The sequence below is a fragment of the Mustelus asterias genome, chromosome 26 (assembly GCF_964213995.1).
Source record: "Mustelus asterias chromosome 26, sMusAst1.hap1.1, whole genome shotgun sequence".
NCBI lineage: Eukaryota > Metazoa > Chordata > Chondrichthyes > Carcharhiniformes > Triakidae > Mustelus > Mustelus asterias.
In genome coordinates this window covers 18837295-18865288 of record NC_135826.1, presented here as the reverse complement: position 1 = coordinate 18865288, position 27994 = coordinate 18837295, and the positions used below count along the sequence as shown (strand labels likewise).

Sequence of the window (27994 nt, the reverse complement as noted above, 5' to 3'; positions counted from 1 at the left end):
AAGGGCGGAGTCCCAGATTGAGGCAGCAGGGGCGTGTCCAGGCATATCACCCAAACAGACAATACTACAGTGGTTCACCACACAAACCTACGACTACTTCCATCTAGAAGGACAAGGGCAGCAGATACATGGGAACACCACCACCTGCAAGTTCCCCTCCAAGCTACTCACCATCCTGCCTTGGAAATATATCACTGTTCCTTCACAGTCGCTGGATCAAAATCTTGGAATTCCTTCCCTAACGGCATTGTGGATCAACCCACAGCACGCGGACTGCAGCGATTCAAGAAGGCAGCTCACCACCACCTTCTCAAGGACAACTAGGGATGGGCAATAAATGTTGGCCTAGCCAACAACGCCCATGTCCCATGAAAGAATTAAATAAAACTCAGCAGGCCCAAAAGTGAGCACAAATAGCGCTTACAGCCAGGATTGGCCCTGGAACACGATATCATAGAATCATAGAATCCCTACAGTGCAGAAGGAGGCCATTCAGCCCATCGAGTCTGCACCGATCACAATCCCACCCAGGCCCTATCCCCATAACCCCATGCATTTACCCTAGCTAGTCTCCCTGACACTAAGGGGCAAATTAGCCTGGCCAATCCACCTAACCAGCACATCTTTGGACTGTGGGAGGAAACTGGAGCACCTGGAGGAAATCCACGCAGACACGGGGAGAACATGCAAACTCCACACAGTCACCCAAAGCCGGGAAACGAACCCAGGTCCCTGGCGCTGTGAGGCAGCAGTGCCACTGTGCTGCACTTACTAGCCAAATAACAGGCAAGGAACATGAAACACGTGGAGCAGAAAGGCTCAGCACTGCTGGGGGGGGGGGGGGGGGAGGTGTGGGCAGGAAGAGGGCAGGTGTTGAGAAAAGGGAGGGTGTGGCTGGCATTTATATTGGTTCCTTAAGGGGACAGCCACTGTGGAGCTGCGTCAGTGAGCTGGAAGCCTGTACAAAATAAATCCTGATGGAGAAACGCTGCAAACGGTGTCTGGGCAGCACATTCAAACACAAATGTCAGCCCCCGGACATCCTTATTTCATCCTGGACATTTCACCCTATCCTGGATCGAGGTTGCTGCTCAGATGTCTAAAGGCTGCCTGACCAATCAACCCGTCCGCCAACTATAAAAGTAGATGGGCCATGTCAAATCACTTTCAATTGTCCCTTTAATGGGCTAAATTGCCTGCGTGATTATCAGCGAGCACGCTTCCAATTCTTGCACGTGCCCACCGAAATATCACGTGAATGCGCGATGCCATCGGGAAGCATGCCTGGCACCTTCTCTCGTAATTTCACGAGCTTCCCAGGATCAGGTATGTGCCTGTCCAAGCAAGGCAAAATTCTAGTCATATTCTTTTCTCGTCTGTTTACGCATTCTTCGGTCGTAGGCATTGTTGACAAGGCCAATATTTGTTGCCATTCACTAACTGGATAGCTGCTTCAGAAGCCACCATGTTGGTGTGGGATTGGATAGATGTCACACTGGATAAAGACCACAGATTTCCTCCATTAATGGACATTAATGGACCAGTTAGCATTCCAACAGCCCCGTGGTTATTTTAACCATCGTGGCAGGAATTGAATTCCTGTCCTCTGGATTACTAGTCCAGGAACATAAACACCACCCCAGTCCATCTGCTGCTACAATCTCCAGTTATCCACTGTGCGAGAAATTTGGGAATGATTTGTCTATTGTTTTATTCATTCGTGGGACATAGGTGCCGCTGGCGAGGCCAGCATTTATTGCCCATCCCTAGTTGCCCTTGAGAAGATGGTGGTGAGCTGCCCTCTTGAACCGCACAGTAAGTAGTCTCACAATACCAGGTTAAAGTCCAATGGGTTTATTTGGTGGCATGATTTTCCTGTGCACTGCTCCTTCATCAGGTGACTCACCTGATGAAGGAGCAGTGCTCCAAAAACTCAAGCTACCAAATAAACCCGTTGGACTTTAACCTGGTGTTGTGAGACTATTTACTGTGCCCAGCCCAGTCAAACACTGCCACATCATACCTCTTGAATCGCTGCAGTCAACGTGCTGTGGGTTGACCCACAATGCCGTTAGGGAGGAAATTATCCACTGAACTTAAATGATCTGATTTTCTATTGGAGGGGACACATTGAATTTAAACTTGAATTCAGGTGAAGACGTCAGAGAGATTGCAGAAAATAGTTGCAAGAATGATTCTGTGGGTGAGAGAATTCTCCATTGTGAAGGGAAGGCTGAGTGGTGATCTGAAAGATATGTTCAAAATCACGAGGGGTCTGGGTGGAGTAGAGAGATAAATTGTTCCCCTTGGCAGCAGAGGGCACAGATTTAAGGTGATTGGCAAAAGAACCAAAGGCAACATGAAGAAAGATTTGTTGCGCGGAGAGTGATGTCCCGTCAGCAGCACCGGCTGGAGAATTCCAGCCCGTGGGCGGGATTCTCCGACCTTGTCTGTGCCCGCCCGGCTGCAAGTCAAAATGGGGAATTTGGCGTTCCAGCCAAAATTCCATTCACTTTCCAGCGGCACCGGAGAATCCCAGCCTGGATGGAGGTTTTTGGCCTGTATTTCTTTGAAGGCGGCATGCGATTCTAAAGAAAAACAAAATGACGCTTAAAATTGGTCAGCTGGCGATGGGTGGCACTTTCAGAAACATGTCTGTGGATAATGAGAAAATGAGAGCACCCGGATCCTGAGCAGAACAACCAGATTGACACCAGAAGCCCGTTCATGAGACAACAGGAGAAATTTCAACTTTTGTTCCAGGAGTCTAGAGCCACATTGGGAAGGCTACAAGGCTACCGGGGCAACATGGTGGCACAGTGATTGGCACTGCTGCTCCACAGCACCAGGGACCTGGGTTTGATTCTCGGCTTGGGTCACTGTCTGTGTGGAGTTTGCACATTCTTCCCATGTCTGCGTGAGTTTCCTCTGAGTGCTCCGGTTTCCTCCCACAGTTTGAAAGATGTGCTGGTTAGGTGTATTGACCCGAACAGGCGCCGGACTGTGGCGACTAAGGGAATTTCACAGTAACTTCATTGCAGTGTTAATGTAAGCCTACTTGTGACTAATAAATAAACTTTTAAAACTTTAAGGTTAACTTCCAAAGATGAGTAGGGTGGGATCGTCTCAGAGTTTAAAACACAAATAATCTGAAGCAGAAACGCACCCCGGCTCAAATCCACCCATTTCCAGTTTTAACAGAGACCAGACGAAGGGCAGGGTATCAATGTGCTGGCAGGAATCTATTTGCTCAATTAATTCGTAAATATATAAAATATGGCAGCACAGTGGTTAGCACTGCTGCCTCACAGCACCAGGGATCTGGGTTCGATTCCCGGCTTGGGTTGCTGTCCGTGTGGAGTTTGCACATTCTCCCCGTGTCTGCGTGGGTTTCCTCCAGGCGCTCCGGTTTCCTCCCACAGTCTGAAAGACGTGCTGGTTCAGTGCATTGGCCATGCTAGATTCTCCCTCAGTGTACCTGAACAGGCGCCGGAGTGTGGCGGCTAGGGGATTTTCACAGTAACTTCATTGCAGTGTTAATGTAAGCCTACTTGTGACACTAATAAATAAACCTTTTAAAAAACTACTTTAAAAAAAACTATTGTGTAAATATAATGGTTGGGATAAATATGGTCGTTGCACTGTCTTCGAGGGTGGAGGAGGCAATTTCAATTGAGGCACTCAAGAGGGAATTGGATTGTTATCCGAAAAGGAAGTGCAGGATTATGGGGAGAAGGCACAGAATGGCATCCTGTAAATTGCTCCAACAGAGAGCCAGCACAGACATGAGGGGCCAAATGGTCTCCTTCCTTCCTGTAACAAATCTGTAGAAAAAATTCTCCAGAAAGATTGCTAAGTGTTGCCCCCGGCGACAAAAGCGTTGAGATTCCCGCCAGGTGGGTTGGCACGATCCGAATCGCAATCCACCCACACATAGGCCACGATTCTCCGATCTCGTTCACCCCGCCACAGCCTCTGGCAAGGATGGAGAATTTGGCGCTCGGCCAAAGCTCCATTCACTGCGGAGAATCCCAGCCACAGGTGTGGTCAGAGAACTCTGCCCTTAATCATTTTAGTCATCACCCCGCTATGGGGTTTCCAAAGGCCATCCCCTTTCAGGACCCCACCCTCCCCTAGCTATTTCAAGCGCCCCTTTCAGGTCTCCCCTTTCAGGCCCGCCCCTTGGCATTGCCTGTGTGTCAAGGCACTGTCCAGCCATATCCCTGACCACCTAGGAGCTGCAATGGCCTCCGAGCCACCTGGCCTGGTCATCAAATCTGGTCTCTGTTTTTGAAGACCAGTAGTGATTCCCGCCAGCTTTGCATTGGGTGGCTAAATCCCAGGAGCCGGGAGAATCCGCCTTAAAACAGACCCTGCATATTTAAATAGTGATTTAGTTATCTGGTCAATGCCCTCTCTGGAGCAAATCCCAAAAGGGGTTCTCCTCGTCACAAATCATGGCCTCTGTTGTGAGATTCTCCAGTCGTGACGCAATATGCGCTTGCCAGAGAATTTTTTTTTGAAATTCTCTTGTGGGACATGGGCGTCGCTGGCTGGCCAGTATTTATTGCCCATCCCTAGTTGCCCTTGAGAAGGTGATGGTGAGCTACCTTCTTGAATCACTGCAGTCCATGCTCTGTGGGTTGACCCACAATGCCGTTCGGGAGGGAATTCCAGGATTTTGACCCAGCGACTGCGAAGGAATACCGATATATTTCCAAGATGTGGAGATGCCGGCGTTGGACTCGGGTAAACACAGTAAGAGTTTTAACAACACCAGGTTAAAGTCCAACAGGTTTATTTGGTAGCAAATGCCATTAGCTTTCGGAGCGCTGCTCCTTCGTCAGATGGAGTGGAAATCTGCTCTCTTGTCGATATGCGCGATCTTCTTGGGGATCCTCTCCACTTGGAGCCGGAAGTTTGCGGTTTCGATGGTAGTCATGATGTGGAGATGCCGGCGTTGGACTGGGGTAAACACAGTAAGAGTTTTAACAACACCAGGTTAAAGTCCAACAGGTTTATTTGGTCGCAAATGCCATTAGCTTTCGGAGCGCTGCTCCTTCGTCAGATGGAGTGGAAATGTGCTCTCAGGAGAGCAGATTTCCACTCCATCTGACAAAGGAGCAGCGCTCCAAAAGCTAATGGCATTTGCTACCAAATAAACCTGTTGGACTTTAACCTGGTGTTGTTAAAACTCTTACTGGATATATTTCCAAGTCAGGATGGTGAGTGGCTTGGAGGGGAACTTGCCCTCTGCAATTTAGTAATGAGGCTCCCATCTTCAAAATACTGCCATGGGATCTTTGGTATCCACCCATACGGGCAGATGGGACCTCAGTTTAATGTCGCACCTGGAATACTGTACAACTCTCCCTTGTCAACCTTGATTTTTGTTCTGGAGTGGGATTTGAATCTCAAAGCTTATGACTCATATGTGACCATGCGGGTGGCACAATGGTCAGCAATGCTGCCTCACATTGTCAGGGACTCGGGAGTTCAATTCCGGCCTCAGGTTCACCGTCTGAGTGGAGTTTGCACATCCTACCCGTGTCTGCGTGGGTTTCCTCCCACAGTCCAAAGATGTGCATGTTAGGCTGATTGGCCATGCTAAATTGACCCTAGTGTCAGAGGGAATGGCAGGGTAAATATGTGGGGTTACGGGAATTGGGCCTAGGTGGGATCGTGGCCGGTACGGATCTGATGGGCCAAATGGCCTCCTTCTGCACTATAAGGATTCTTATGCTGCCAAACGACACACAGTTGAAACTGGATCCATGAGGTAAGTGCTTTTGAAGCCCAGCTTGTGGGCCGAGGGTTGCAGGAGTGTTTCCTCCAGGCTTGACAAGCTACCCAGCAAACCCCCATCTCCCCGACAACAGCAGCTTGTCTGTTCCCCTCCCACCCCCAATCGGGTGGTGTCGTGTGCCCACACACTTACAGGAGGAGGTTCAAACAGTGCAGTGTTGGTGCTGTTTTGAGTCATACCAATCACAAAGGTTTCAGGTTCACTTTCCAGTCTGTGATGAGGCATCTAATCTCGGGTTATGGCAATTTCCCTCTGGGATCGAAACAGGGGGAAAAAGGTAAGCCTGAAGTCCTTGATCACAGGAGTGGAGGTTGGGTGAGAAAGGGATTAAGTTTGTCCGTGATGCCTCCATGATTAAATAGCCTACTGACACTCAGCACCACATCTCTCAAGAAGCGCCCTTTGTGCAAAGTATTGAGGTGGCACGGTGGTACAGTGGTTAGCACTGCTGCCTCACAGCGCCAGGGACTCGGGTTCAATTCCAGCCTCGGGTGACTGTCTGTGCAGAGCCTACATGTTCTCCCCGTGTCTGCGTGGGTTTCTTCCAGGTGCTCCGGTTGCCTCCCACAGTCCAAAGATGTGCAGGCTAGGTGTACTGGCCATGCTAAATTGTCCCTTAGTGTCAGGGGGACTAGCAAGGTAAATATATGGGGTTCTGAGGATAGGGCCTGGGTGGGACTGGTGTCAATGGGCCAAATTGTCTCCTCATAAACTGTAGGCATTCTATGACTCTATGAACCTTAGCAACCTTGGAACAGGCAAAGAAAAGAAAGCAAAGCAATTGAGAACAGTTCTTCATGCAGTGACCACCCCCCCCTTCCATCCCCCCAATCTCTGCCTCCTGCTCTGGGAGTTACTGTTTGCCTTGAAGACAATTCACACAGGATGGTGGGCATATCCTTGTCACCAGACACACCTGTCTGTGGCAGGTTCGAGCTCTGTGTGGGTAGCGGCCTGTGGTTTACTTGCCCTACCTCCTGTCTGCAAGCAGTGCAGGGATAAGCAGAGAAAAAAATAGCTTCAATCATGGGGAAGGGAGGCAGAACAGATAGTTTTTTTGAAGATAGTTTTTCAATGGCATTTAAAAATAAGACATTTAAAATGGCATTTGAAAGAGGGTATTTAAAAATGAGCATCCGATAAGAGGGGCTGTAAAAGACTGGGCCTTGTGATTGGGGACTCCACAATTAAGGGGACAGATAGGAGGGTCGGAACTAAAGGTAGGGACTCAGGGTTGGTGTGTTGCCTACCAGGGGCTGGGGTCCGGGATGTGTCTGACAGGGTATTCAGGACTCTTAGGGGGGAGGGAGATAAACCACAAGTTATTGTACATGTGGGGACACACGACATAGGGAGGATAGGGGAAGGGGATATTAGGCAGGGATTTATGGAGTTGGGGTGGAAACTAAAGGCCAAGACTGACAGAGTGGTTATCTCTGGACTCTTGCCTGTACCACGGGATAGTTTAGAGAGGAATAGGGAGAGGGAAGGTTTGAATTCATGGCTGAGGGGATGGTGCAGGAGGGAGGGGTTCAGGTACTTAAGCAATTGGGGCTCGTACTGGGGAAGGTGTGACCTCTATGAGAAGGATGGTCTACACCTTAATCAGAAGGGGACCAATATCCTGGGGGGTAAATTTGCTAAGGCCATGCAGGGAGGTTTAAACTGATTCGGGGGGGGGGAGGGATCCTGAGTAGTGGGGCTGAAAGTGAGGGATGCATGGATGGGGACTGCAATGCACGGCATTGCAGAGGTGGGGTGGAGCAGGGTTTGAAATGTGTATACTTCAATGCCAGGAGTATTCGCAATAAAGTGGGTGAACTTGCAGCGTGGATCAGTACCTGGGACTTCGATGTTGTGGCTATTTCAGAGACATGGATAGAGCAGGGGCAGGAATGGATGCTGCAGGTCCCGGGGTTCAAATGTTTTAGTCGAAGTAGGGAAGGAGGTAGAAGAGGGGGAGGGGTAGCATTATTGGTCAGAGATTGTATCACAGTGTCAGAGAGGAGGTTTGATGAGGACTTATCTGTTGAGGTAGTATGGGCGGAGATTAGAAATAGGAGAGGAGAGGTCACCCTGTTGGGAGTCTTTTATAGACCTCCTAAAAGTTCTAGAGAGGTTGAGGAAAGGATTGCGGAGTCAATCCTGCTTAGGAGTGAAAGTAATAGGGCAATTGTTATGGGGGATTTTAACTTGACTAATATTGACTGGAATTGTTATAGCTCTAGCTCGTTAGAGGGGTCAGTTTTTGTTCAAAGCGTGCAGGAAGGTTTTTTGACTCAGTATGTAGACAGGCCAACTAGAGGTGAGGCTATATTGGATCTGGTGCTGGGAAATGAGCCAGACCAGGTGCTAGACTTGGAAGTTGGTGTGCATTTTGGTGATAGTGACCACAATTCGGTTACGTTCACCTTAGTGATGGAAAGGGATAGGCATGAACCTCGGGCCAGTGGTTTTAGCTGGGGGAAGGGTAATTATGAGGCTATTAGGAGAGAATTAGGAAACATAGGTTGGACTAGATTACAGGGACTGGGAACGTCCGACATGTGGAGTTTTTTCAAGGAGCAGCTACTGCGAGTCTGTGATAGGTATGTCCCTGTCAGGCAAGGAGGAATTGGTAGGGCTAGGGAACCGTGGTGCACCAAAAAAGTTTCTTTGTTGGTTAAAAAGAAAAAGGAGGCTTATGTTCGGATGAGACGTGAGCACTCGGGTAGTGCACTAGAAAGCTTTAGATTGGCTAAGAGGGAGTTGAAGAGCGAGCTTAGAAGGGCTAAAAGGGGACATGAGAAGACTTTGGCGGATAGGGTTAAAGAGAATCCTAAGGCGTTCTATAGGTATGTCAAGAACAGAAGGTTGGTTAGGGCAAGTTTAGGGCCAGTTATAGATGGCAGAGGGAAGTTATGTGTGGAACCGGAGGAGATTGGTGAAGCATTGAACCAATATTTCTCTTCGGTGTTCACGCAAGGGGACATGAATATAGCTGAGGAGGACACTGGGTTGCAGGGGAGTAGAATAGACAGTATTACAGTTGATAAGGAGGATGTGCAGGATATTCTGGAGGGTCTGAAAATAGATAAATCCCCTGGTCCGGATGGGATTTATCCAAGGATTCTCTGGGAGGCAAGAGAAGTGATTGCAGAGCCTCTGGCTCTGATCTTCAGGTCGTCGTTGGCCTCTGGTATAGTACCAGAAGATTGGAGGTTAGCGAATGTTGTCCCATTGTTTAAGAAGGGGAACAGAGACTTCCCCGGGAATTATAGACCGGTGAGTCTCACTTCTGTTGTCGGCAAGATGTTGGAAAAAATTATAAGGGATAGGATTTATAGTTATTTGGAGAGTAATGAATTGATAGGTGATAGTCAGCATGGTTTTGTGGCAGGTAGGTCGTGCCTTACTAACCTTATTGAGTTTTTTGAGAAAGTGACCAAGGAGGTGGATGGGGGCAAGGCAGTGGACGTGGTATATATGGATTTTAGTAAGGCGTTTGATAAGGTTCACCATGGTAGGCTTCTGCAGAAAATGCAGATGTATGGGATTGGGGGTGATCTAGGAAATTGGATCAGGAATTGGCTAGCGGATAGGAAACAGAGGGTGGTGGTTGATAGTAAATATTCATCATGGAGTGCGGTTACAAGTGGTGTACCTCAGGGATCTGTTTTGGGGCCACTGCTGTTTGTAATATTTATTAATGATCTGGATGAGGGTATAGTTGGGTGGATTAGCAAATTTGCTGATGACACCAAAGTCGGTGGTGTGGTAGACAGTGAGGAAGGGTGTCGTAGTTTGCAGGAAGACTTAGACAGGTTGCAAAGTTGGGCCGAGAGGTGGCGGATGGAGTTTAATGCGGAGAAGTGTGAGGTAATTCACTTTGGTAGGAATAACAGATGTGTTGAGTATAGGGCTAACGGGAGGACTTTGAATAGTGTGGAGGAGCAGAGGGATCTAGGTGTATGTGTGCATAGATCCCTGAAAGTTGGGAATCAAGTAGATAAGGTTGTTAAGAAGGCATATGGTGTCTTGGCGTTTATTGGTAGGGGGATTGAATTTAGGAGTCGTAGCGTTATGTTGCAACTGTACACAACTCTGGTGCGGCCGCACTTGGAGTACTGTGTGCAGTTCTGGTCCCCACATTACAGGAAGGATGTGGAGGCTTTGGAGAGGGTGCAGAGGAGGTTTACCAGGATGTTGCCTGGTATGGAGGGGAGATCCTATGAGGAGAGGCTGAGGGATTTGGGATTGTTTTCGCTGGAAAGGCGGCGGCTAAGAGGGGATCTTATTGAAACATATAAGATGATTAGAGGTTTAGATAGGGTGGATAGTGATAGCCTTTTTCCTCTGATGGAGAAATCCAGCACGAGGGGGCATGGCTTTAAATTGAGGGGGGGTAGTTATAGAACCGATGTCAGGGGTAGGTTCTTTACCCAGAGGGTGGTGAGGGATTGGAATGCCCTGCCAGCATCAGTTGTAAATGCGCCTAGTTTGGGGGCGTTTAAGAGATCCGTAGATAGGTTCATGGACGAAAAGAAATTGGTTTAGGTTGGAGGGTCACAGTTTTTTTTTTTAACTGGTCGGTGCAACATCGTGGGCCGAAGGGCCTGTTCTGCGCTGTAATGTTCTATGTTCTATGTTCTAAGAGGTCATTTGAAAGAGGGGGGAATTAAGAAATCTGGTATTGGATCAGATCGAGATCAATTGTTGCAGAGGGCAAGTCTCTCATTATGTATGAGAATGTGTCAATCAGTGTACAGGGACACTGCAAAATACATTGCTCCTTCTTCAAGATGATGTTAATGTGCAAGAGCGTGCTGTAGTCACTGGGCTTGCCAGACAATAGACTAAAGAGTGAAGGTACAGCAAGAATGGAATGGGGAAAATGGGCAGAATTTTGCAGCAAAGCTAATGTCTGCATCATGCATTTGATTTAATGGGGACAAACGGAATTTGATCTGGCACACTGATTTGAGTCCACACAGAAGCCAAGTGTGTGTGTCTGTGCTTCTCTGCTATCGAGCTTCACCACCAATCTTACTGTCAAACCGAAAAGGGAAGGAGAACGGAAGACAGGCAGGGACAAAAAAAATGTGATTAAATGCAGCATTCATAAATACTAGCGACAGAGGGACTGGCCATCCATCATTTCCTAAATCCTTTGCATTTGACAAGCCCTTAATGAAGAATAACATTATGCAGACAATGTTTCCTCAGGGTTATGCTAATATTGCAGGGGGTGGCTAGGTTGAGAGGCAAATAATCGCAATAATGCTAATTGTGGACAAACATGATATTTAGATGGAAGATTGACCAGAAACATAGAACCATGTGAGACATTCACGAAAATTGATCTGGATGAAACGTTTGTTGATGTTTAACAAAGGACTAGGGTTAAAATCAAAAGACAGACACCAAGAAAGAGGGCAGCTACCGGCCCCAGCCAGCCACTGCTGATTAGTATGCTGCAGAAGCTGCATGTTTGGTACACCCTAGGGGACTGTACAATTTGAAATTCCTACCTGACTCCCCTCACGGGAGCACGGGATGGATTCCGACATCCCCTGTCCCAGTTTTCAGCACCATGTGACCCAGCTCCCGGTCCTCCGAGCCTTCGGGGCGAACATCTCCCTTTCAAAATCCGTCTACCGACTCAAAAAAGCACACTCACCCCAGACACCACGCTAGCCTTCCAACAATAAAGAATTTTTTTTTAAAAACACAACACACCGGTCCTCTCAATAATTAAAATGGCTGCGTCCTCCTCAGTCTGGCTGGGGAGGGGGACTGGTGGGAGGGAGTGGGGCAAGTGAGGGGGGGCTGGTAGACGTGCTGAACCCACGCGCCAACAGAACACACGATGGAGAGACCGGGTAGAATTGTCCACTGAGACCCCGGTTTCGTCTGCTTCAATGCAAATCCCTCAGCTTCCACACAATTCTGGCACAGCACTCAAGATGACAGCTGAAGAGGAGAGAGGGGGAGAGAGAGAGAGAGAGAGAGCGGCCACTGCCTGACTGCTACATCCCTGATGTCATCTCCGACACCCAATCACAAAGCAAGCAGTTAATCTTTTCACAACTACCTTTTCTTTTCACCCTAGCAACACGGGGTAAAAAAACCAAGGTCTGTAAAATGTGGTGACTTCAAAGGTGTTCTTCTTCAATTTTTTTCAGCATCCTTTTTGTGTGCATTTCCTAGTAGCGATGTCTCTTTTGAGACTTTTAAGCAAATGTGCAATTTCCCATCCTGGAGTCACATCCAGCAACCTGTCTGCAATTCCGCTGGGTAAAATATTCAGTGTTTGAAATTTGCATTGAGGGGAACCAGAGCTATTTATTCTCTCGTTGAGGAACGAGGGGATGTGAAACTGTTCTCAGAACAAAACATTAGATTTGGCAACAATTCTGGAGACTTACAGATGCTGGACATTTCATTGTGTCTTACTCTGTAAAGAAAGACTGATATTTTTTTCCCTATTGTGTTACGCCTGTGAAAAATAATCTGTTGCTGATTCATACAGTGGGTTCCTAATGAAGGAGGAGGACCAGAGAAAACAGACATATTACTCCCTTCAGTAGCAATAAATGTGCTGAATTATTTCTTCCCCTGCGTTTCTCCCCATTGGTTTTGGAATTATGGTCCATAGAGAACAGTTACATGACATTATGATAACTGTGTGGCCGTTCTTCACCTGTCAGCCATGATGGGGAGTAGCAGCAGACTATTCGAGCACACGGGGCGACACGGTGGCACAGTGGTTAGCACTGCTGCCTCACAGCGCCAGGGTCCCGGGTTCGATTCCCGACTTGGGTCACTGTCTGTGTGGAGTTTGCATGTTCTCCCCGTGTCTGTGTGGGTTTCCTCCAGTTTCCTCCCGCAGTCCAAAGATGTGCGGGTTAAGTGGATTGGCCATGCTAAAATTGCCCCTTAGTGTCAGGAGGACTAGCTAGGGTAAATGCATGGGGTTATGGGGATAGGGCCTGGGTGGGATTGTGGTCGGTGCAGACTCGATGGGCCGAATGGCCTCCTTCTGCACTGTAGGGATTCTATGATTCACAGGAGGCCTCACAGCCAATGAAAATGGTATTCTCAGACACTGACTTTCCAGGACCCAACTGCAGTGAGAAGCCCGGATGCATAGCCTGGAAGTGTGGTAAAGGCAGGTTCAACTGAGGCATTCAAAAGGACATTAGATGATTACTTGAATAGAAACAGTGTGCAGGAGTACAGGGAAAAGGCAGGTGAATGGCACTAAGCCATCATGCTAATTTGGAGAGCTGCCTCAGACGCGATGGGCCAAATGGCCTCCTTCTGTGCTGTAACAATTCTGCGATTGTGTGATTTTTCTTCTCTCAATCTGACGGCGAAAGAGGCCAGAAAAGCAAAACATGCGCAGAGCGAGAAATCAGAATCATGGCCCACCTGGCCTAATCCCAACCTCTCGTGACAATTCAGAGCAAATGTTCATGACATTTGACGTCCAAAAGATGCTTGTGACACTAAGTTTAAGTTTTCAAGTTTATTTATTTGTCACAAGTAGGCTTACATTAACACTGCAATGAAGCTACTGTGAAAATCCCCGAGTCGCCATACTCCAGCGCCTGTCTGGGTTCACTGAGGGAGAATTTAGCATGGCCAATGAACCTAATCAACTAATAATAACCTAACATATAAACAAACTTAAACTTAACCTATCTAACCTACACAGCTTGGGACAATAAGGGGCAATTTAGCATGGCCAGTCCACCTAACCTGTACATCTTTGGACTGTGGGAGGAAACTGGAGCACCCGGAGGAAACCCAGGCAAACACGGGAAGAACATGCAAACTCCACACAGACAGTTGCCCAAGGCCAGAACTGAACCCGGATCCCTGGTGCTGTGAGGCAGCAGTGCTAATCACTGTCGCGACCGTGCTGCTCTTTAGTGACCAGCTAATCTCTTTTGGGCAACAGGATTAAGGGATCAAAATCCAGCAGGATACCAGGAAAAACTCTTACTCTCCTTCAAAATTGGATCTTTTACATCCAACTGAGAGGGCAGAGGGGATTTTAGTTTACCATCTCACCTGAAAGCTTTAGCAACACCTCCAACAGCTGGTGCGCCAATCCCTCAATACTGTACTAGATGGTCAGCCTAGATTTTGTGTTCACATCCAAATAGGGACTAGAACTCACAAGCGGTTGAATCAGAGGCACAAATGTCACTATTGAATTGCAGATGACATGTACTGGAGTGCCAGATAGGAGTCTAAAGTTTTAAAATTTATTTATTAGTGTCACAAGTAGGCTTACATTAACACTGCAATGAAGTTACTGTGAAAATCCCCTAGTCACCACGCTCTACTGCCTGTTCAGGTACACTGAGGGAGAATTTAGCATGGCCAATGCACCCAATCAGCACGTCGTTCGGAGGAATCCGAAGCACCCGGAGGAAACCCACACAGACATGGGGAGAACGTGCAGACTCCGCACAGACAGTGACCCAAGCCAGGAATTGAACCCGGGTCCCTGGCGCTGTGAGGCAGCAGTGCTAACCACTTTGCCACCATGACGATAGGACCATCCAGCTCAGCAGAGATCAGGGCTGGAACTTGAGATCTTTATGATCCATAATGTACACTTCAATCCACTAAACTCGAGGAGGCTGACAAACGGCCTCTGTTGATGGAGGCCGCATAGAGGTATCCACAATCCTGAGGGGTTTTGAACAGGAAGGTGGGAAGAAACTCGGTAAGTGGGTCGATAACCGAAGGTCATAAATATAAACCAATTGGCAAAGAGCAGGAAGAAGGAGAAATTATTTCACAAACTGTGATTACGAATACAACACCTGAAAGAGCAGTGGAATCAGATTCCATTGGAACTTTCAATAAACAATTTGACATCTGAAGAGCACAAATTGTCAGAGTGATAGGGAGAAAGATGGGGACTGGATCTAAATTGGGCTGGCACAGGTACAATGGGCCGAATGGCATCCCCTTCTGTTCTGATTCTTTGATTCAAAGCCAGAAAATAACCTAGAATGAATGACAACTCTGAATCCAAGTAAGTGACCAAGCCCATGGACTAATTACATTTTTATGATTTGGGATTCTATCTGGCATTTTGAGATCACGTTCTGCTATTTAGGTTTGGGTTTTTTTCTGGGAAGACTGAAACCTAACGGCCTCCCGTATGCAGAGCTGTCAATAGCTATTTTTCTAGAGCAGGCAGCTCATCCTTCAGTCTCTGTTAACATTGTTCATGTAGAACCCTAGAGAACAAAGCAATTCAGGGATTGCTTAAAACCCTCAATGGGGCTGAAGACCCCATAAACCGCTGACTCACGGCAAGACTGACACCAAATGGACCATAACGACACAATCAAATGCTTCACAAACTGTCTCTCACACAGGAAGCTTCGTCTTTCCTCTGAATTGAGCTGCATGCTTTTTCTTTTTTTGTTCATGGGATGTGGGCATTGCTGGCTGGGCCAGCATTTATTGCCCATCCCTAATTGCCCTTGAAGTGACAGTTAACAATCACGGTGACACAACGGTTAGCACTGCTGCCTCACAGCGCCAGGGACCTGGGTTTTGATTTCCGGCTTGGGTCACTGTCTGTGTGGAGTCTGCACGTTCTCCCCATGGGTTTACTCCGGGTGCTCCGCTTTCCTCCCACAGTCCGAAAGACGTGTTGGTTAAGTGCACTGGCCATGCTAAATTCTCAGGCACCGGAATGTGGCGACTAGGGGATTTTCACAGTAACCTCATTGCAGTGTTAATGTAAACCTTACTTGTGACGAATAAATAAATAAACTAAATATTGGATCTGGAGTCACATGTAGGCCAGACCAGGGAAAGTTGGTAGATTTCCTTCCTTAAAGGGAAGGAAAAGGATATTAGCGAACCAGTTGGGTTTTTACAATGACCGATAATGGTTCCACGGTCACCGTTAGACTTTTCATTCCAGAATTTTATTCAATTCAAATTTCACCATCTGCAGTGGCAGGATTCAAGTTTGGACACCCAGAGCATTACCCCGAGTCCCTGGATTACTAGTCCAGTGACAATACCACTTTGCTGCCACTTCCCCTATTTTGCAGAGACAAACTGCGCTGTCACCGTTCTCCGATTCTGTGAAGGTATCACAAGTTGGACGTTAGCGGTACTGAGTCATGTCTGGGTTCAAGCCACTTACCCAAACATTCAACACAAAACTATTTTTAAAAAACACCGACGCTGGGTGAACTAATTTGTTCCAAGCTTACACAGGCCGACATTTTTTGTGGACATGTGGCCAAGGAACAATGCTCGCTCGCTGTTTTGCCATTTGCTACTCTGACAGCTGCCCACAGACTTTTCATGGATTTTTTGAGCGCAGCTCCCTGTCACTGGGGTCAGGAGGAGGTCACTTGCGCCTGCTCCGCCATTCACTGAGATTGTGGGCTGATCTGTATCCTAACTCCACCCACCTGCGTTGGCTCCACGTTCCTTTGTACTTCTGGCTACCAATAATCTATTAGGGATGGGTGACAAATGTTGGATTCAATGTGCTCCCCCACCACCACCCCCTGGCTGGTGGATGAGTGCTAAATCCAGCCCAGGATGTTGTGAGAGAGGGTCTGATTGTGAGGATGGTCCACTGGATGCCAGCATTTTCTGTCCATCCCTAATTGTCCCTGAGAAGGTGAATACAACTGAATGGCTTGCTAGGCTGTTTTGGAGGACAGTCAAGAGTCAACCACATTGCTGTGGTGCTGGAGTCTCATATAGGACCTCCCTAAAGGACATTAGTAAGGAGAGGCGGTGGCTTAGTGGTATTTTCACTGGACTATTAATCCTGAAACTTAACTAATGTTCTGGGGACCGAGTTCGAATCCCACCATGGGATTATTTGGAATATCTGGAACGAAGAACCTACTGATGACCATGAAACCATTGTCAATTGTCATAAAAACCCAGCTGGTTCACCAATGTCCTTTAGGGAAAGTAATGTCATCCTTACCTGGTCTGGCCTACATGTGACTCCAGAGCCACAGCAATGTGGTTGACTCTCAACTGCCTTCTGAACAATAGCAACCAGGGATGGGCAATAAATGCTGGCCAGCCAGTGACGCTCATGTCCCACGAATAAATTTTTAAAAGATGGGTTTTCACAACACTCCAATAATTTCATGGTCACTACAGCTGATACTAGAAGTTCTGTTCCAGATTTAATTCAATCAATTGAATTAAAATTATCCGGCTGCTCATGGTGGGATTTGAATTCATGTCACTCATATAGTTCAGGACTGCTGGGCGGCACAGTGGCACAGTGGTTAGCACTGCTGCCTCATAGCGCCAGGGACCCGGGTTCAATATCCAGCTTGGGTAACTGTCTGTGCAGTGTTTGCATGTTCTCCCCATATCTGCGTGGATTTCCTCCGGGTACTCCAGTTTCCATCCACAGTCTGCAAAGACATGCTGGTTAGGTCGGTGCATTGTCCATGCTAAATTCTTCCTTAGTGTACCCAAACAGGTGCCAGAGTTTGGCGACTAGGGGATTTTCACAGCAACTTCATTGCATTGTTAATGTAAGCATACTTGTGACATTAATAAATAAACTTTAAACTTCAATTGATCTCAGACCGATCAAGTGACTATATCATAGTCCCAGAACCACAGACCCAGTACCATAACCACTATAACACCCAGTTGAGATATAACAGAGTTGAGCAATGCTATGTGAATTAGCTGTGTGTAGTACAGTTCCAAATGGGAATACACACATCCCTTTGTTACCAATGCAGATATTTAATGGACCGATCAGTAGCTGATTGGAATTAGCTGTATAATACACATGTAGCAATCACGTCTGTGTACATATTCAAAGCCAATAAAATCATTTCATTTAAATGCTAAATTTCTCTGTTTGTCTCTGACCTGTTGTTTGTGTTGTTTTTTTTAAATCTTTGTTACTCACACTTAAATAAGGAAAAGTTATTTCTGTAGTGGTGGAATGGGACGCCACAGCTGCTTCAGGAAGCGGGCTGGCTGTAAAGACTCTTCAAGTTGTGATCACGCTTCTTTGAAAAATAAACTAATCACTCCCATTCATAGTTTCAATATGCAAATGACTCAGAGGTAATTTCTGCTTAATTTGGGGTGGCACGGTGCTTAGCACTGCTGCCTCACAGCACCAGGGACCTGGGTTCGATTCCTGGCTTGGGTCACTGTCTGTGTGGAGTTTACACATTCTCCCTGTGTCTGTGTGGATTTCCTCCGGGTGCTCTGGTTTCCTCCCACAGCCCAAAGACATGCTGGTTAGGGGAATTGGCTATGCTAAATTTTCCCTCAGTGTACCCGAACAGGCATCGGAGTGTGGTAACGAGGGGATTTTCACAGTAACTTCATTGCAGTGTGAATGGAAGGCTACTTGTGACTAATAAATAAACTTTAATCCGGACAAATGTGAGGTAATGCATTTTGGAAGATCTAATAAAGATAGGAAATATATAGTAAATGGCAGAACCCTTTAGAGTATTGATAGGCAGAGGGATCTGGGTGTACAGGTACACAGGTTACTGAAAATGGCAATGCAGGTGGAGAAGGTAGTCAAGAAGGCATACGGCATGCTTGCCTTCATCGGCCAGGGCACTGAGTTTAAAAATTGGCAAGTCATGTTGCAGCTTTATAGAACCTTAGTTAGGCCGCACTTGGAATATAGTGCTCAATTCTGGTCGCCACACTACCAGAAGGATGTGGAGATTTTGGAGAGGGTACAGAAAAGATTTATCAGGATGTTGCCTGGTATGGAGGGCATTAGCTATGAGGAGAGGTTGGAGAAACTTGGTTTGTTCTCACTGGGAATTTGGCCACACAGTCAAAGGTATATAAGGAGTATAGTAAGGGGCTGAGGACACAGCCTTGTCGGGCACCGGTGTTGAGGATGATCGTGGGGGAGGTGTTGTTGCCTATCCTTATTGATTGTGGTCTGTGGGTTAGGAAGCCTAGGACCCAGTTGCAGAGGGAGGAGCCAAGCCCCAGGCCACGAAGATGAGTTTCGTAGGAAGAATTGTGTTAAAGGCTGAGCTGTAGTCAAGAACTAGGAGTCTGACATCGGTGTCTTTGTTACCTGCGTGTTCCAGGCTTGAGTGTAGGGCCAGGGAGATAGCATTAGCTGTGGACCTGTTGTGGCAGGAGGCGAACTGCAGTGGATCCAGCCAATCTGGGAGTCTCGTGCCATGACTAACCTTTCAAAACACTTCATAACGATGGATGTCAGAGCCACCGGACAATAGTCATTAAGGCACGCTGCCTGGCTTATCTTTGGTACCGGGATGATGGTCGTGATGCACTGGCACCAAGACCCAGGGGCCTAATCTGGAATCTGGAACATGCTTGTGATGTTTAGCCATTAATGTGACTTGTCCCCTTAAGGCTACTACTCAGATACTGCTCAAAGAGTGGAATGGTAGCACAGTGGTTAGCACTGCCTCACAGCACCAGGGACCCGGGCCTTGGGTGACTGTGTGGAGTTTTGCACATTCTCCCCATGCTTGCATGGGTTTCCTCCGGGTGCTCCGGTTTCCTCCGACAGTCCAAAAGTGTGCAGGTTAGGTGGATTGGCCGTGCCCATTAGTGTAGACCAGAGGGATTAGCAAGGTAAATGTGTGGAGTTACGGAGATAGGGCTGGGGATGGATCTGAGTAAGATGCTCTGTCAGAGAGTCGGTGCAGACTCGGTGGGCCAAATGGCCTCCCTCTACACTGTAGGGATTCTATCCTACTATGCAGCTAAATAAAGCTGTTTGTAAGTTAGCAAGGCTGATAAGCAAGGTCATGTGGGTGGCACGGTGACACAGCGATGAGCATTGCTGCCTCACAGCACCAGGGACCCGGGTTCGATTCCCGGCTTGGGTCACTGTCTGTGCGGAGTTTGCACATTCTCCCCGTGTCTGCGTGGGTTTCCTCCGAATGCTCCAGCTTCCTCCCACAGTTCAAAGACGTGCTGGTTAGGTGCATTGGCCATGCTAAATTCTCCCTCAGTGTACCCGAACAGGTGCCGGAGTGTGGCGACTAGGGGATTTTCACAGTAACTTCATTGCAATGTTAATGTAAGCCTACTTGTGACACTAATAAATAAACTTTAAAACTTTACTGATTACTTGTAGATTTTAGGAAACAGTGTGAATTCAGAGATGAAGTAACTGGTTACATTTCTTCTTTTTTAAGTTTGTTTTGCATCTATTACAAAGAGTCATTTCGGAAGTATAATGAATGCGTACTTGACACTGGGAACTTATAACTTTCACGTCTCCAATGATGCTGATGACCTTAAACATTGGCCGAATTCTCCAATCTCGTTCGCCCTGCTACCGCTGCCAGTGAGAATGGAGAATTGGGTGCTTTGCCAAAACTCCATTCACTGCACAGGGCCAGAGAATCCCAGCCAGGGGTGAGGTCAAAGAATTCTGGCCATTAACTCTGCTCTCTTTGCAGATGCTGCCTGACCTGCTGAGTATTTCCAGCATTTTCCTATTTTTATTTCAGCTCTCCGAAGGTGCTGCTCACAGTGAGTCAGAGGATCAGTCGCTGTAACAGTTTCAGGGTGTTATTCCATGCAATGCCCAATTAATTTTAGGGAAGAATTTGGCAACGGGTTCACACAAGATCACCCTCGAAGGACGAGGGTAACATAAGAACATAAGAAATAGGAGCAGGAGTAGGCCATCTGGCCCTTCGAGCCTGCCCCGCCATTCAACAAGATCACGGCTGATCTGAAGCGAATCAGTTCCACTTACCCGCCTGCTCCCCATAACCCCTAATTCCCTTATCGATCAGAAAACTATCTACCCGTGATTTAAACATATTCAACGAGATAGCCTCCACCACTTCAATGGGCAGAGAATTCCAGAGATTCACTACCCTCTGAGAGAAGAAGTTCCCCCTCAACTCTGTTCTGAACCGGCCCCCCCTTATTTTGAGGCTGTGCCCTCTAGTTCTGGTTTCCCTTCTAAGTGGAAAGAATCTCTCCACCTCTACCCTATCCAGCCCCTTCATTATCTTATATGTCTCTATAAGATCACCCCTCATCCTTCTAAACTCCAACGAGTACAGACCCAATCTGTTTAATCTCTCCTCATAAGCTACACCCCTCATCTCCGGTATCAACCTGGTGAACCTTCTTTGCACTCCCTCCAAGGCCAATATATCCTTTCGCAAATAAGGGGACCAAAACTGCACACAGTACTCCAGTTGCGGCCTCACCAGTGCCTTGTACAGTTGCAGCAAGACCTCCCTGCTTTTATATTCTATCCCCCTCGCGATAAAGGCCAACATTCCATTTGATTTCACGATTCGTGAAAATGGAATAAAACAATTTGGTGGGATTCCCGCCATTGGCAGGCGGTGGAATCTTCCGCCCTTGCCACTGTCAACAGGGTTTCCAGTTGTTTACACCCTCCGTCACCGGGGAACCTACGATGGGGAGGTCACCATCGGTGGGGACCGGAAGATCTCACTGGCGGGGAATAGCCGGAAAATCCCATCCATCAAGCTCGCGTAGGTCCATGCCAAGGATGGGAAGTTATGCTGATGAGAAGACACTTGACACATAAGCCTTGATTTTAAAATTCTCATCCTTGTTTTTAAATCCTTCCATGGCTTCGCCCCCCACCCCACCCCCAGATCCATGTCCTACAACTTTCCGAAATCTCTTTGCATCATTCCAATTCTGGTCTCTTGAACATTTAACTGCTCCACCATTGACAGTTGGGCGGCACAGTGACACAGTGGTTAGCATTGCTGCCTCACAGCTCCAGGAACCCGGGTTCGATTCCAGGTTTGGGTCACTGTCTGTGCGGAGTGCGCATGTTCTCCCCATGTCTGCGTGGGTTTCCTCCGGGTGCTCCGGTTTCCTCCCACAGACCACAAGATGTGCTGTTTAGGTGCATTGGCCATGCTAAACTCTCCCTCAGTGTACCTGAACATGCGCCGGAGTGTGGCAACTAGGGGATTTTCACAGTAACTTCATTTCTGTGTGGGTTTCCTTCAGGTGCTCCGGTTTCCTCCCACAGTCCAAAGATGTGCAGGTTAGATTGATTGGTTATGCTCAATTGCCTCTTATTGTCTGGGAACTTAGCAGGGTAACTACATGGAGTTACGGGGATAAAGCCTGGGTGGGATTGCTGTTGGTGCAGTCTCGATGGGCCAATTGGCCTCTTTCTGCACTGTGGGGATTCAATTATTCAGCTGCATAGGCCCAAAACTTCATGTTCCCTCTTTAAATCTCTTCACCTCCCTAAAGGCGGCACGGTAGCACAGTGGTTAGCACTGCTGCTTCACAGCTCCAGGGTCCTGGGTTCGATTCCCGGCTCGGATCACTGTCTGTGTGGAGTTTGCACATTCTCCTCGTGTTTGCGTGGGTTTCCTCCGGGTGCTCCGGTTTCCTCCCACAGTCCAAAGATGTGCGGGTTACGTTGATTGGACAGGTTAAAATTGCCCCTGAGATGTGTAGGTTAGAGGGATTAGCGGGTAAATATGTGGGGGTAGGGTCTGGGTGGGATTGTGGTCGGTGCAGACTCGATGGGCCGAATGGCCTCCTTCTGCACTGTAGGGTTTCTATGATTTCTATGAAATCTCTCTCCTGCTTTTGAAGACACTTCTTGAAATCTACCTTGCCTTTGGTCACCTGTCCTCCTAATGCCTTCTTACGAGGCTCAATGTCAAATTTTATTTGATAGTGGTCCTGTGAAACGCCTTGGAATGTTTTACCACAGTAGAGGCACTCTATAAATCTAAACTGTTGTTGCCCATAGTAGATGCAGAAATTTGTTATTGCCACTGAAGCAGAGAAGGGGATTTATCTGAAATTTTTTGTAACAAAGAATTTCGGTAGAGTGTATTGGGTCATAGGGGGAAATTTCCCATCCTGTCTGCCAAGCGAATTGTAGTGGGCAGGGGGTGAACCATGCAAAGGTCTGTTGACCTTGGGCAGGATTTTTCGGCTTTGGGGCCGGAGAACTTTACAGAAAGAGGCCCTTCGGCCCATTGAATCTGCGCTGGCCATCAAGCACCTATCTACTCTCATCCCCTTTTCCAGCATTTGGTCCATAGCCTTTCATGCAATGATGTTTCAAGTGCTCATCTGAATACTTCTTAAGCATTTATTTGATCTGTCCTTGTGCAAAATAATCAGGTAGTTCCAAATTTGGTTGCCATTTGTGACTTGCAAGGTTTTTGAATGGTGATTTGTTATTGTGTTATGGATGTGAAATACGTGACAGGAATTTGCATTAGACAATATGAAAAATGGCAGACAAGAAATGCACATGCTATCTAAACTTTTCTAAACTACTGCATGAGAATAGAGTGCCGATTGCAGTGTCCTGCATCATGTTTCATGCAGTATAAATTGTAGTCTCCCGGTTACAGTTTGATAATTTCTTGCAAGCTGTTCTGATGAGTGCAAGGCAAAAAACTTCAACAGCATGTCTCTTTTTTCAGCAATACTCAAGTTTTGTACCACTGACCGACTAAATGCACATGCAAAAATATCTATGTTCTTGGTAGAAATAGGGCAGTAACTGCAATTGTAAAAACACTTCGCAGCATTGAAAGTTATCCAACACAAACTCAGTCATGTGTGGTAGACCTCCGGGTCACAGGAAACAAATATAATGTACTTCAAATCCCATCTTATCAAACTCTTCATCACGCATCATTTAAAAATAACAATGCAACTAAAAATATGATGCCATTTGGTGGGAAAATATTTTTACAACTCTTGCAAAGTATAATCTGATGAAGAATGCATTCAGTGAATTGAAAATTACAATCCAGTCTCCAGATTCAGCCTCTGAGACGTAAACCCATTCCAGCTTTGTACCTGAGGTCAGATAGATTTTCAATTGAAATAAACAGCCTTGCTTTTTATGGGTATCTTCTAGTTTCTAGTTATTACTTCATAACAGGCTATACAAAATATGGCAATGTCTTTGAATCTGACCTCTGCCTGATGTCCCTTCTGCTGGAGCCGAAGAATTTCCTTTTCAATCTGTTGGATCCGGTTCATTCGCGCCTGTCAGGAAAAGAAATAGTATAAAGCAATGAGTTTTTCTTCAAAGCGCCAAAGGGGTTAGACCAGAGAGTTTGAGCTCCAATTTCTAGTCCATCCTGTGTTATTTGGTCTTCGCTGGGGTAACAATACAATTTATTGGCCTTGACTACGGAGGGAAGTAACAACCAGAGTTCATATTCTTAGTTGTTATAGTGATCCCTGTGTCTGAATATCCAATCACCACAAAACTGCACTGGGAAGTGCTAGCCACACAATAAAATCATGAACGGTTGAGTAGCTATTCAAATACAGTGACTACAGGAGCAGGTCAGAGGCTGGGAATTCCGTGGCAAGTAACTCACCTCCTGGCTCCCCAAAGCCTCTCCACCATCTGCAAGGCACAAGTCAGGAATGTAATGCAATCCTCTCCACTCGCCAGCTCCAATAACGCTCAAGAAAGTCAACACCATTTTGAACAGGACATGATCAATTTTCAGGGAGTTTGGGAAGGATCTTACTGGAGGGAGGTGTGCTGGGCAGGGTGGGGGATATAAGGGAAGAGTCCAGGACTGGGAAGGCTTTGACTTTCCTTGTGGAAAAGACATTAGAAAGGATATTATTCTCCTGAAGGACCTCCTTTATCCTTCTGACCAACTGCCAATTTGCTTCAACCATTCATGAATAATGATTTATACGCAAATGGTGGCCAGTGTTTGTAATTGGATAACTGAAGTTGCCCTTAACAAGCTAAATTAATTATAAATAGCACCTTGGTAGGACAGAACTTGAGCATAGCTGAAAAAAAGACAAGTGTTGTTGAAGATTTTCATCTTGCACGCATAGAATCATAGAATCCCTACAGTACAGAAGGAGGCCATTCAGCCTATCGAGTCTGTACCGACCACAATCCCACCCAGGCCCCATCACACTTTTACCTTGCTAATCCTCCTGACACTAAGGATCAATTTAGCATGGCCAATCCACCTAACCCGCACATCTTTGGACTGTGGGAGGAAGCCGGAGCACCCGGAGGAAACCCACGCAGACACGGGGAGAACGTGCAAACTCCACACAGACAGTCACCCAAGGCCGAAATTGAACCCGGGTCCCTGGCGCTGTGAGGCAGCAGTGCTAACCACTGTGCCACTGTATAAGAATTTCAGTGCTAGTGTGATGCTAGGTGAGTAGGTTGTACGCTCCGAAGTCTGCTGGATCTTTTCAAACAGCGTATCCCTTTGGCTGTTTGTAACAAACTGACTGTACCCAACCAGTAAAACTCAAAACAAAGTTTCCAACATTAGATGCGATTCTATGATTGGATAACATTTGTCAAACAATCCTGAGCGTGCTAAGAATTGTGCTGACAACCAAGTTAAGATTATCAGTCGGGCTCACAGTGTGGTGCCCTTATGTGTGTTAGAAGCTACATATATTAACACACAGGGCCGGTCCCTTGCCAACGGGAAGAACATGTATGTGCAATGTATGTGCCTTATTCAATCAAACAAAATAGGTGACAGTCATTTCCTGGTTCATGTCTTGACCAATCAGAGTCAACCTGCCTGGTTTGAATGTAACCAAAGCTTGGCAGTTAACTGTCATTTATACGTAAACTAGTGCACTCTCCATGCCAACATCTCTACAAGTCATCACTCTCTCCTCAGGTAGTATGAATTGTTCCTCCTTTCATAATTTGGTATTCTTGCGAAGCTTCGACAATGTGTGTCTTTTTTCAAGAATACTAATTGAATTATGCAAGTTTTTTGGGGGGGATGTTTGAAGTTACAATCATTGAACAAGGCTGAGGAATGAGTTGTTATATTCTGGACCTGAACAGCATAGGGTGGCACAGTAGCACAGTGGTTACCACTGCTGCCTCACAGCTCCAGGTTAAATTCTAGCCTTAGGTGACTGCCTGTACAGAGTTTGCACTTTCTCCCTGTGTCTGCGTGGGTTTCCTCCGGGTGCTCCGGTTTCCTCCCACAGTCCAAAGATATGCGGATTAAGTTGATTGGCCATGCTAAATTGACCCTTAGTGTCAGGGGGACTAGCAGGGTAAATATGTGGGGTTATGAGGATGAGGCTTTGGTGGGATTTTGTTCGGCCAGAACCGATGGGCCGAATGGCCTCCTTCTGCACTGTATGGATTCTATGACTCTATGAGATGCACCAAAGCTTTAGGGCTCTGTAAAATACAGTGAGGAGTTCCATGCAGGTGGTCATTACAAGAGCTTGTAAATGACACTTTCCTGAAGGCTGATTCTCCCTGTGGGGGATGGCTCCCGTGTGAAATGGAGAACCAATGGATACTGACCGTTACATCTATTTGAATAATGGATGGGATTTCATACATTGATGGCCCATGACTTCCCAGCCAGCAAGTCCTGAGAGCTCTACTCCTCACCAGGAACGCTGGATTAGGGACTATCTTTAGTTTTCAATGTCATATTGGCAGACATGAAAATATAGCTATGAGTTTTTTATTCATTCGTGGAACATGGACATTGTGGTTGGCCAGCATTGATTGCCCATCCCTAATTGTCCCTTGAACTGAGTGACTTGCTAGGCCATTTTAGAGGGCAGTTGAGAGTCAACCACTCTCTGGTGTGGCTCTGGAGTCACACATAAACCAGACCAAGTAAGGATGGCAGATTTCCTTCCCTAAAGATTAGTGAACCAGATTGGCTTTTACGACAATCGAAGATGGTTTTATGATCATCGGTAGATTCTTCATTCCAGGTATTTTTATTGAATTCAAATTACACAATCTGCCATGACGGGATTCAAACCCGGGTCCCCAGAACATTAACTGAGTTTCCAGATTAAAAGTCTCACGATAATACCACTAGGCCAATGCCTCCCTGAGCAAGATTTAGTTAGTAACATTTCAGTTGAGTAATGTTCAAATGGAACTTTCCTACCACAAAGTTAAGAATTCCAATGAAATTCAACACCTGGTGAAAACCTCCTTCTTGGTATTTTTAATGTTTAAATTCGCTATGCTGTTATCCAGCTTTTTCAAGAGGAAGCATTAAGTCCATCGACTCAGAAGAGGAAACAGAGTGATTCAATTGGATAACTGCCAGTTCAGATTCACAGTGATATTAACATGGAACTAAAGCTCTGTCATTGCACACTCGAGAAATTAACCTCACAAGACTTTTATATAGACTGAATCCCCGGCTGTCTGCTTCGCTCACACTCTTGACTGCTGCAGTGGCTCCATTAGATATTTTAGTTGTATTATAGTTACACTATAGTAATCCAAGGACTCAGGATAATGCTCTGGGGACCCGGGTTCAAATCCCACCACGGCAGATGATGGAATTTGAATTCAATGAAAAAAAGCTGGAATTAAAAGTCTACTGATGACCATGAAACTATTGTCGATTGTCATAAAAACCCATCTGGTTCACTGATGTCCTTCAGGGAAGGAAGAAGGTGCGGCCAAATTCCCCTCCAATTCGTAGTGGGTCGGATCTCAAACAATAACGAGACAGAGTACAGGAATGGGATAGAGAATCTGGTGAACTGATGTGGCAACAATGATCTCTCACTCAATGTCAACAAAATGAAGGAGATTGTCATCGACTTCAGGAAGCATAAAGGAGAACATGCCCCTGTCCAAATGAATGGGGACGAAGTAGAAAGGATCGAGAGCTTCAAGGTTTTATGTGTCCAGATCACCAACAACCTGTCCTGGTCCCCCCATGCCGACACTATAGTTAAGAAAGCCTACTCACTTCTACTTTCTCAGAAGACAAAGCAAATTTGGCATGTCAGCACTGACTCTCACCAACTTTTACAGATGCACCATAGAAAGCATTCTTTCTGGTTGTATCACAGCTTGGTATGGCTTCTGCTCTGCCCAAGACCGCAAGGAACTACAACAGGTCGTGAATGTAGCCCAATCCATCGCGTAAACCATCCATTGACTTTGTCTACACCTCCCAATGCCTCGGCAAAGCAGCCAGCATAATCAAAGCCCCCACGCACCCTGGACATTCTCTCTTCCACCTTCTTCCGTCAAGAAAAAGATACAAAAGTCTGACGTCACGTACCAACTGATTCAAGAACAGCTTCTTCCCTGCTGCTGTCAGACTTTTGAATGGACTTACCTTGCATTAAGTTGACCTTTCTACACACCCGAGCTATGACTGTAACACTACACTCTGC

General features: G+C 46.7%; 1 protein-coding gene across 1 annotated transcript in view; it reads right to left on the bottom strand.

Moving 5' to 3' along the window:
* Positions 1 to 23704: 23704 nt before the first annotated feature.
* Positions 23705 to 27994, bottom strand: part of LOC144479395 (adenomatous polyposis coli protein 2-like) — a 57664-nt gene continuing 53374 nt past the window's right edge. Inside the window, exon 6 of the mRNA XM_078198017.1 lies at positions 23705 to 23839. Within this exon, the coding sequence (XP_078054143.1) occupies positions 23705 to 23839 (135 nt within the window). The remainder of the gene's footprint in view (positions 23840 to 27994) is intronic.